Source organism: Podarcis cretensis (assembly GCF_951804945.1).
Source record: "Podarcis cretensis genome assembly, chromosome: 3".
Lineage (NCBI taxonomy): Eukaryota > Metazoa > Chordata > Lepidosauria > Squamata > Lacertidae > Podarcis > Podarcis cretensis.
This window is the reverse complement of record NC_137172.1, coordinates 70,539,387-70,551,496: the sequence shown is the minus strand read 5'-3', so window position 1 is coordinate 70,551,496 and position 12,110 is coordinate 70,539,387. Positions and strand designations below refer to the sequence as shown.

Here is a 12,110-nt window from a genome sequence, read left to right as displayed (position 1 = left end):
GAAACAAAACAAGAAATAATCCTTCTCTAGATTAGACAGAAGGGAGTAAAATGCTTACACATGTGTTAAATTCTGTTTTGTTTTCTTTCTTCTTTCTTTCTTTCTTTCTTTCTTTCTTTCTTTCTTGATGCATTATAAAAACTGTAACTAGACTACCCCTAAAATAAAATGTAGTATTGTGAGCTCCATATTCTTAAAGGAGCTCACTCATGCATCATAGAGTCATGAACCTATCTCTCTTTCACTGGACCAAAACACATGACCAGACTGGAGTGTTAAGAATTTTATTTTATTTTACTGCCTATTTTTATTTTATTTTACTACCTATTTTGGCAGTTTCTGGGGTAATCATATTCCTTTACTATGTGACTAACTCTTTATAGTTTCCATATTCTCAGCATGCTAATCCAGCAGTATTAACTTGCGCTTCTTCTTTTTTTGCATTTTTGTTGAGGCAAGTGAGAAGGGACTGGGGACCCCTATGCAAGCTCATAGCACTTCTGATCACACTTGTTGTAGCTTGTCACATTACAATGAGTGCTATACAGGGCCACCACCCCCTTCCAAGGGACCATAGGTGGTTACAAAGGAAAAGGGAGCCATTCCACTATAACATCTAAGTATAATTTGCAACTTGTTTGGCATCAGTATCAAACATTTCTTACACAAATTAAGTTAAAAGTCTACAAGGAGGTTAGTGAGCCTTTGATAAACAACGCTGTGCAATAGGCCTCATCCTATGACTTTAGCAATAAAAGTACACACAAAAATGGGAACTACCAAATGAAAAAAACTTTGAATTTGTTTCTGTTACCTAGAAAGTGCTCTCGTGACATCTGTGAAAACCTTGATGAGGTTAGGATCTGTTAAAGATGGGACTGCTATCAATTTTGAAAGCACAAATTGCAAGGATACCATATTCATGTCAAATATGCTAGATCAATCCTCTAGATCAGTGGTTTTCAATCAGTGTGCCGTTGCATCCTGGGATACCTTGAATGATGGTTAGGGGTGCGGCAGGCAATACTGGCCTCTGTCACTCCTTCCTTCCCTCCCTCCCTCGTCTCTGCCTCCCCAAGGCTTGCACAGCTGTTTACTGCAGCAGCCCTGGCTATAAGCTCTCTTTGGGGCGAGGGCGGCGGGGTGGGGGCAGCTTAGAGATCAGAGACTGCAGCAGCAGCTTCCTGGAGGACTCCCAAGGAGACTGGAGAGGAGGCTGAGCATTCGAAAGAGGCTGAGAGGCTGCCAGCTCTGCAGGCAAGGGGTAACATAACTGGGCTCCTGAGCCCCACAGGGGTGCCACAGAAAGAATGTACTGTACTTTTCGCACCATAACACTCACTTTTTTCCTCCTAGAAAGTAAGGGGAAATGTCTGTGCGTGTTATGGAGCAAATGCCTACGAATGGCGGGGGAGATCTGCTGCAGTCGTGAGCAGAGGATCCATGGTTCCCCTTCCTTCCCTCCTCCGTGGCTCACTTTGAAACAGCAAAGCGGGAGAAGAGCCGCTGAGTGGGGAGGAGGGAGAGAAGCAGAGCCTGCTTGCTTCAAAGTAGCAATGCGGGAGAGGAGAGGAGCCGCTTACACTCATGTAAGCGGCTCCTGTCCAGTTGGCTCCTTTAAAGCAACCATGTCCCTCTCTCCTCCCCACTCAGCTCGCTAAATAGCAGCAAAGTTTTTCAGCGAGCGGGGAGGAAGGAGAGAAGCAGAGCCTGCTTGCTTCAAAGGAGCAAAGCGGGAGAGGAGAGGAGCCTTCTCCTCTCATACCCCTCTTCTGCATTATTAGCAGCATCCCTCTCCACACACCCCACACGTGTTCCTTCTCCCCTTAAACCCCTCGCCTGCATTATTAGCAGCATCTTTCTCCACACACCCCACACATGTTCCTTCTCCTCTTATACCCCTCTTCTGCATTATTAGCAGCATCCTTCTCCACCCACCCCACGCGTACTCCTTGTCCCTTGAGTGCATTTCCTTCCCTCCCCACCTAAAACGTGGTTACAAAGCACAAATCCACATGGATCCTCAGGATTTTTGCACTGGGTCACACCAAATTCACCATCAGATCACATAGCATGTCCATGGCTACAGCTTGCACCAAAAAAAGCACGCACCCACTGTTGCCTGGGGCCGCAGTGGTGCAAAAATGTGGTTACAAAGCATGGATCCACATGGATCCTCAGGATTTTTGCATTGGGCTACCCCAAACTCCCCGTCAGATCACATGTCTGTGGCCACAGCATGAACCACAAAAATCATACATCCACTGTTTCGTTTAGATTTTTTTCCCTTGTTTTCTTCCTATAAAAACTATGTGCGGGTTATGGTCGGGTGCGTGTTATAGAGCGAAAAATACGGTAGTTGGTCAAGGGAGCTGTGGACTCAAAAAAGTTGAAAATCTCTGCTCTAGATACATCAACTCTGCTGAGAGCCATAGAGCTGGAGAAGAATATTAAACAGGAAATGCTGTCAATATATCAAGATTTGATTACTTACTAGAAAATTAGAGGCTCTTGTATGGTACTGTATGGTATTCGCAGTTACTATATGGAGTTCCATGCACTTGAATGCAATACACACTATGTAACTGATTCATAATGTAAAAGACTTGAGACTCATTCCTAATTTTGCATCCTGCTCACACTGAAATCTGTAAACTCTAGCATGGGTGCACTCAGTTTTGTCTGTTAGATTCCCAATGAAGCAATACTCCTGAGACAAATACAATGGTTTCATCAATTCTCCATGACTCAAGAATGCCATGAATCAATTGTGTGTTATGTGCTGAATTTTCTTTTACCAAGAGGGAATAGTGTTTCTCTTTCTCAATGCTATTCATTATTTATGAACTTCCATCAAGTTTCCTTCCCAAATTCTTCTTTTGTTATAATTAAAAGTCCACAAACATTTCAGCTTTCCCTCATATGGAAGGTACTCAAACCCCTGTCCCTTTCTCTACCATGTCTAACTCTATGATATCTTTTTTGAAGTGTGATACCCAGAAGTTCTATATCTTAATGCTTTGTATATGAAAGATCCCAGAGTCAATCCCTGGTATCTCAGTCAAACAAGACTGGCCGCAGTGCTTGGGAAAAGCAACCTTGGAGAACAGTCAGAGGCAAGACGAACCATCCGTCTGACAATAAAAGGCAGCTTTATAATTCCAGAACTATACCTGGTACCACTGATTAACATGATGATACCTGATGTTTTTTCAATCCTTCTCCTGGCCATTTCTACTGTTCAGCTATTTGTGAAATTTGATGTGAAACCCTTGTACTCATCTTTCATGTTTGTTTGTTTGTTTGTTTGTTTGTTTGTTTGTGGGCACATAATCATTTTTGGAAATCAGTCTCTGGGACACTCAACCAATTTACAAGGCAATCTCCAAGCAACTGAGGTAAGATAGAGTTTACTCACCGATCAATCACAATCTCTTTTTGCCTTAGCAATCCTTCTTTGATTTTCATCAGGGATTCCCAATTGTTGAAATCCTGAAAGCCTGCAGCAGGGTAACTCTGATGAGATGATCCACTCAGAACCTGGGAAGAAATGTGCAAAAGAATATTGTCAAAGAGCAGAAAAACAACACTTACTCACCCATTTATATATTTAAAAGTGCTTAGTTGAGAGAAATGTATGTTTAGAAAGCCTATTGGAAAGCGGTCCTTCCTTTGGTCTTCCTAGATGAAACAGAAACCTGGCAAACAGTAGTTTTGCCATTTATAAAGTCTTCATCTGCAACATTTCCTTGCTTTGTTCTTTGATGTAAGTGAAAGCTAACTGAAGTCTCACATTGGCTTCTTTTTGTGTGATTTTTCACTGGTTTATTATCTGAGGGCACAAATAAAGCATCTTGCCTCATATCAGCTATGCCATTGACAGTCTGTGCTGCTTAGTAGGAGTCAGTGAAAGCAGATCTTGTAGTATAATGCCGTGGTGAGGCATAGTGTAAATGCACCAACAAGTCTGCTGGAATGACTCTGTGCACCCCACCTCGTAAGCAGCCACAACCCAGCTGCCAGGTGGTCAGGTAAGCACCTCCACTCCACCCCACGATCAGCTGCTGCATTATAGACACCATTAAAATAATGGCCTCATTCTTCAACTTTACTTTTATGGTGAGAGTGATTAAAAAAGTAAATCTTGATACTTGGTGAGGACATGAAGTTGCTATTTTTAGTTGCTATCTATTTCAAAAGAATATGGTTGTGCAAAAAAGTGGCCTGTAAATTGGAATTACACCACAATCCTTCTTCATACAGGTTTAACTATATACAAGTAGCACTTCCTTATCAGTAACTGGGCAAGCCGCCACATGTTAAAAGTCAATTCCAAACCCTTATAAAACACATGTTACTGAGAATTTTTTGCTTTCAATCCAATAAGTACATATGCTTGGAAGAAATGCCACCCAGGAACAAAAGGAATGGCTTTAGGATATTAAGGGATTCAGTGAGTTTTAGATCAGTTTCTGTCCTAGGGTGAATAAAACAATATGGTTTTCTTTTAGCATATAAATAGGTATCTATTGCTTCTCATAAAATCAACTGATGGACTGCAAGAGTTCAAAAAACCCAAGATAAAATGCTATTACGAATATGTAAACTTGAAGAAGTTTGCGGGGAGGGACAAGAACCCAAGAAGAAAATGGCTGGATCAGACCAGTTCAGGATCAGACTAGTTCCACATTCTGGGTGGGATTCATCTAAGGAGCCCCATCAGTGGAAGCCCTGCTTGATTTCTGCTTGCCAGTGGGGCTTTCCTCTCTCTCCCCTCAATTGGATCCAGCAGGGTTGGGAGAATCCCCAGAACAGCATAGAAAGGGGGAGGAGAGAGGGGATTGTTCCATCTGGCAAGCTGAAATGCTTGTCCAGACAGAACATTCATACTAATGCAACACTGAATTTACCACCTGTACTTGTGTTGTTTTCAAAGACACTTTCGTGTTCAGACATAATTGTTTTTGCTCCTTGTTCCAAAGCACACACTTGATTTTTCCACTACTTGCATCCAACTCTTCCACCCCTAGTGCTATAAATATACTTCCCTTGATACAGCCCAGAACAACAAAGGCACTCTTGATTCATATAGAACACATGGTGTTGAATACACACAGCAGGTTCCTAAGCAGATTAAATTCTATGTTACTGAAAGACAAGAGTACCTGGTATTCTTAAATATTGATGTTAGAATTCTAAAGGATCCAATCAACTCTTTATTTATTTTTAATTGTGAAGAATTCCTAAAAAGACAACTGTTCAATTCTAAAAGTAAGCTCTTTGAGGATTATAGCTGAACTGCTTTTTGAGTTTAGTATGACAGAAAAAAGCACAATAGAAGGTTTTTAAAAACATAACATAAAATTACTTAAATCAGAACACTAGGCCAGTCTAATCTAAATCTGTAAATATATGAAACTTCAAGTATTACTCTATACACAGGTGAGGCTTTGATATCCATCTGTGTCTTCAGCTTTGGTTTCCACATTTTAACCATGAAAGCGCACCATAGGCAATCCAGAATATAACAAAGATAGTATTTGGAACATACAGTATGCATAGTAAATGGGTGAAGGACAGAGCAATTGCCCTAGGAAAAGAAAAGTTAAAGAGATCATGAGAACCATTTTCAAGTATTGGCTTGCTCTGATAGCAACAAGCTGTTTCCACTGAAACCACTAAAATGGAGATGGAAAGCTGTTTTAGCAGTGGTTTCAATGGAAGCTGCCTGAAGCTATTGAAGAAGTTGCCCTCTCCTGTGGGGGAGGGGAAGCGGGGGTGTGTGTGTGTGTGTGCCTTGCTCCAGCAAAGGAACAACCGGGAGCTCACTTTCCCAATTAGCCTTTTGTGGCAACGTTGATACCTGCCCCACACCGGACAACACCTATAACATCAGCTACGGGGCAGGTGAGCATCTTTAGGGGAAATGGCCTGGTGGTCCAAGTCTGGCCTGCAGGCAAGGTGTTCCCCACCCTTGATATAAAGGCATTCCATTTATTGAAAGAACAGCTTTAAAAAAAGCAAGCAATGGTCTCATATTGCATCAACACATATTTAGGTTGGCAAACAGTGCAAGGTCCCTAAAAGAATGGTGAATTTAAATGAAGCCTTCCACTGCTGGGGACTGAAATAGGTGACACAAAATTATTTCAGTTTCTGATCCTATTGCCCCTTTAAATTAGAGAGAGATCAATGAAATAGTGCCTACTGGATGCACACACCTTTCTTTTAGGTTCCACAGATTGTGCTTCCGCTCAGTGGTGAAGCCTGTGTGCTATTACCACCACCACCCCGCTTTTCCCCCTAAGGCCACTTCCAGACAGCAGCTCTTTCACTGCCAGCATCCTAGTGAGGGCTTTGAAGCAACAGTGCTATGTTTTGTAGTATCATCATTGTGCCATCTACATGGATCTATGAGCCTGCCTTTGACTTTCAGAGGGCACATGAACAGATTATGTTCACATGCCTCTCACTAAAGCACTCCAGCTGATAAAAGAAGCAACCTTCTGGAAAATCGCTAAGTTCCATGCTGCCCATTTTGTGTATTAGATTTTGCACTTGGGAACTGATTTCTCAATACTAAACATATGTGTAGTCAATTAACAAAAAACCTTTTAGTTCAACATGCTGTGTTAAGGGCTTCCCATGTTCATGCAAGTTCCAAAATACAAGGAAATTACAGCTGTTATGACCACACCCTGGAACACTACTGGAATGCTGGAAGCTACCATTCCATGTTACAAATACCCAACTAGCAGCCAATATCACTCATGCAGAATGAAAGACCAGTCTTTGCCTCTATATAATGATAGAGAATTTGACAAACACAAGTGGCTATTTTAAGAGAAATGCAGAAAGCTAAATTAAACACTAGCAGAGTGTTTCCATCATGGGCTTCTAAATGACACAATTTTAGTGTAAATTTGTCCACTGATTCCACAAACTGATGGAACACTGTAAATAGCTAATAAAGGCACTTGCGCCTTCATTTTTGTTCAGTGTTACATAGTTACCCATTCTGCTTCTACTTTCCAAGTTAAGCAGTTTTCCAAGAAATGCCCCCCGCCCTTCAGAAGAAGAGTCACTGTAATCCTAGCTAAACTACGAGAGGAAAAAAATACTATTTTTATCTCATTTGTGATTTATCTAATTCATCTTCTTTTATGACACCTCCTGGAGCCAGCACACTTCAGTGACAGAAGTGTCTCCAGCGGGGTGACTCATACTACATACCTATGGACCAGCTAAAAAACTTAACACATAATGTTAAAACAAATGGGGGGGGGGACACAATTCCTTTAAGCCCTGCACCAAAGTCAGTAACACATTTGCCAGAAAGCCTTCCACTTATATTCTGGCCAATATTATGGACAACACTTCTAGGTGGCACTTCAGATGACGTTCAGAGCAAGTGTGTCTGGAATTTTCCAGAGATAACAGAAGGTCTGTCCTAAGTATAGAAGCACTTGTTTTAATAAGTGTTCATATTATCTTCCCATTACATTCGAATTCTCTAGTGATCTTTACAAACTATCACCTTCTTTGAAATGTGTTTAGCGTGTTATACAGAAAAACACCACGATCAAGGGATCTTAACAGTAAACAAGAATGTATACTAATACTAATATTAGTAGTGATATAATAATCATTTGGTGTTAGCACTACTGTTAACTCAAAGATCAAGAAATGTCAACTGTTTTGGTTGACTGAAAACAAAAGAAATCTTTGGGTTGCCTGTGGCCTACATACATACAACATACAAATACACTTTAACGACAGCTCTTCTGTCAGTCTTCTATAAGAAGTACTGTGAACGTATATGCCAGTGACATTTTAATATGTACTCATGTGTAACGCAATGCCAAAGTGCAATGGAGGGCTTTCCAAGTGTTGCATGCACAAATTTTAAAAAATTGACCTTAATAAAGATTCGGACTCCTTCAGATTTAGAAGTTACTTGTTGGCATCTGTTTTAGGAGACAATGGAAGAGTGCACCTTTCGAGGGTAAAGTCAAACCACTGGAGTTTTACAGCACCAGCTGTGGCTGTAGAGATATGGGAGAAACATGTTTTATTGCAGGTGGGGTGGATGAAGGCATCTGATTTTGCTACAGCAGATGCACCATGGTGATTCTTCCCAGTAATCATTCCTCTGGTCACTGCTGTGGATATACAACCTGACTGTCACCAGGCACTGCGATAGTCTGCAGAGGATTCCCATAAGGCAGGGTTGATGTCAGCAGCATTCATGTCACATTTGCAGATAGCTTTGTGATGCAGACTTGGATCTGGCAACAGGCCTAGTGCCTGAAGCCATCACTCTGTAGAACATGTCCTTGGAGATCTTGCCAGCTTCCATTCTGTGGATATGACCAAGCCAGTGTAAATGTTGCTAAGGCATAAGGGTGAACATGCTGGGAATATGGGCTTGGGAGAAGACATCTTTGTCTGAGACTCTGTCCTGCCATGAGATGCCCAAAATCTTCCTAACACAGCACATATGAAAGGCATTGAGGAGTCACTCCTGGTGGTTGTAAATTGCCCAGGATTCACTTTCATGAAACAGAATGCTCAACACACAAGCCTGGTAGACCAGATATTGGTATTGGATGTTAGCATCACACTCTTCCATACCTTTTTGGAGAGGCAAGCCATTGCAATAGCTGCCTTGCCGATACCCTTGTCCAGCTTAGCATTGATGAAAAGGTTGCTGGTACTGGTGGAGTCCAGTTTGACAAAATGGTCTACCACCTCAAGCAATAATAACAACAATAAATAATAATAATAATAATCTGACTGGGTTGCCCCAGCCACTCTGGGTAGCATGTGGTCACCAATGCTGATGAGGTCAAAGGCCTTTATCAGGTCTATGAAGGTGGAGCACAAGGAGTATCTCTGCTCTTAGCATTTTTCCTGCAGCCAGCGCAGTCAGAAAATCAGGTCAACTGTTGACCTCTGAGCTCTAAACCCACATTGTGACAATGCACCCTATTAGTGAGTAGCTGTAATCTGTTGAGATTTACACAGGTGAAAGCTTTCCCCGCAGTACTTAGCAGGGAGATTTCATGATAGTTGATACAATAATGGTGGTCACAATTGTTCTTGTCGAGGTTTGCAATGCTGGAGTCACACATGTCTTGTGGTGCAGATCCCTGTTCCCAACAATGCAAGATGTGGCCATGGAGATGTGTCATGAGGAAGGAACTGAAGCTGGCTTTCAGCCCTTCTGTTGGGATTCTGTCCTGTCCTGGGGCTTCACCACATGCCTGAGAGTTGATGGCATTCTTCAACTCATCAATGGAGGGACATCCAGCACTTCCAAGAGAAGGGGAGAGCCTAGATGCTGTCAAATGCAGTTACTTAGAGAGCCGGATTCTATTATCTAACCAAAGTATGAAAAGGATCCCCCAAAAAACAAAAAAACCCCACATGTCTGCCATAAATTCAACATCAAAGAATCAAATAAAATGTAGCATTTTCTTGGATAGACAGGAAAACATAATGCAGTCTTGATTACAGATTAGGCATGTGGAGCACTATGACAATCAGATGAAGTGTTCCTTCAAGAACGCAGCAGGACTGGTAAGGAGCAAATGCACAAGGAGAAGGAGGACCCACCTGCTACCAATGTGACTATTACCGTCCGAAAAAGCAATAAACTTCTTAGGCTCTGTAACCGTTGTAATTGCAAGAAGGCCATGAAGAAAATGGAAAAATTGTCAAGTAATTTATTGTGGGGAATAAGTGAAAGGGCTTAACGATTTGGCTCTGTTCCAAAAAAACTAACCTCTACCACTTGACATCATGAAGGGTGCTTGATAGGACACTTGACTTTTAAAAGTCAGCAGCTTGATAAAGGCCATCTGAGGAAAACCTGTGTCTACCATCTTTACAGGAATTCAAAGGCTGCCTTGCGTGAGTAGAAGCTGTGCTCATGAATGAAAATCCATGAAAATGTAACAGTGAGCATGAGAAAACATGTAACTAGTTCAAAGACCCTTAAATGGCCAAAGTGGCTATGTCATCTACAGGTTTTCTAAACTGGATGCCTGTAGAGTCTCTCATTTTACATGTGTGCATGTTTGTAGACATGGGTGGGAACTCATTAAAATGCACTCCTCATTTAAATGTGTGAAGAAGAGTTTGGATTTGATATCCCGCCTTTCACTCCCTTTAAGGAGTCTCAAAGCAGCTAACATTCTCCTTTCCCTTCCTCCCCCACAACAAACACTCTGTGAGGTGAGTGGGGCTGAGACTTCAGAGAAGTGTGACTGGCCCAGGGTCACCCAGCAGCCGCATGTGGAGGAGCGGAGACGCGAACCCGGTTCCCCAGATTACGAGACTACCGCTCTTAACCACTAGAAGCAGTTATGGTCTAGATCAGTGGTGGTGAACTGTGACTTCCAGGTGTTGCTAGACTCTAACTCCACCAGCCCCAGCAGACCTGTGAAGTATGATGTGATTTGTTGGAGGGCTATGGGTTGGCCATCCCTGGTTTATATAGATTTTTCTTATAATCATCCATCCTAAAGGCTTTTAACATGAAACAAAAATGAGGAGGAGAAGGAAAAGAATATATTTTGTTCACTCTCAGAGAACTGTCTACTTGTGGCCACAAAGCTCAGAAGATGACACAGGAAGCAAATTAACACATATTGCTAAACCTGTCTTACCATAGTGCCTCCCAGAATCTTGTCCGGATCCATTTATAACAACTGCATCAGCAGTTAATTCTGATGTTTTCAAAAATTAAGACTTGATTCTCCAGTGTGCATTTATTTATTAATTACTATTTATATCTGAGACATCTGGGATGTGCTAACATGAAGGAATTCTGCGTAAGACACAAACACCAGAATTCCTTTGCATGGGTATTTATAGTAAATGTGGAGGAATATATTATGTACTTTACTCAACATAGTTTCACTCAAAACAGAATTTATTGGAATATGAATCACTTATTTACTCCAAGTTATAAGAGAAACAGGGAGGAATCTATGTTATTTTAGAGAGAAATTAGGAAGATTCTCCAAAAAACTGGGAGCCTAAAATAAACACTCACTCACTTAACCTGACAATTAAATCTCACAACGGGACTTACTTCTGAGTAAACATGCAATAGGATTGCATTGTCAGATTTTTATTTTATTTTATTTTATTTAGCATTTTGCTGGTTACTGAATGGCAGAAAGGTATGTTTGATAAAGAATGCAATCTAATGCATACTTATTTGCTAGCAAGCATTAGTATACCCATGTAAACGATCAAGATGTAATTCCCACAAAACACTGTGGGACTATTATTTGCATAATCCAGCCAAAACCAAACTCTTAATTGAGTTATGAAATTTCATTGCTTTCAATGGAAGAAACTTAAGCACATAGATCTTTTACTATAGTAAGTGAAGCTTGTAGTTTGTGTACTTTGGCCTGGATTCTACCCAGCATTTAAAAGGAGATGGGAAAATTACTATGGGGTTTATTTAACTGTAATGAACAGGACTTTGAGCACAGAATTCCTACCACCTGCTTGGTAAACAAGCGTTTCATGACTCTTAACTTCTTAACTGATATTTCCATCTCTGTAGCTAGCATTGTAGACATACTGTTTCTCTGTGTAAAATGCTCTCGTTTGATGGTGGCCTAGGAACTATTCATGGTCATTAACCAAAAAAATAATAATGGATCTATCATAAGATTCCTTCAAAGCCAGTTTGGGATTCCATAGCTGTCTCAAACTAAACACACCTCACAACATGGGGCAGACCAATACAACATGATCCACAAAGCTAAACATCCTTGGAACCATCCTTTTTTTGGCATCAACAAAAGTAAGTTTGCCAAGACTAAGGTAGAATACCATGCATGATTGGTGGACTTTGTTCCTCTTGGTTGCAGATACTGAACAGCCCTTTTATGAGGTCTACACATTTATTTATATGCATTAAATGAGGCACTAGAAATTAATATACAACCGCCATCAAAAAACCTGTCCTCCAAATCCACAATAAAGTTTGACATATGCCCACATTGTGATGGCCTTGGCTGTAAGCAAAACATTCAAACTCATTCCCTAATCTCCTAAAGCAAGGAAATCCTTTGTGAAGGAGG

General features: G+C 41.2%; 1 protein-coding gene across 4 annotated transcripts in view; it reads right to left on the bottom strand.

Moving 5' to 3' along the window:
* Window positions 1–12,110, bottom strand: part of CEP85L (centrosomal protein 85L) — a 125,207-nt gene that overhangs the window by 22,087 nt on the left and 91,010 nt on the right. For all 4 annotated transcript variants that reach the window (XM_079970748.1, XM_079970749.1, XM_079970751.1 and 1 more), the window contains exon 5: window positions 3,419–3,540. In XM_079970748.1, coding sequence (XP_079826874.1) covers window positions 3,419–3,540 — 122 coding nt within the window. The remainder of the gene's footprint in view (window positions 1–3,418; window positions 3,541–12,110) is intronic.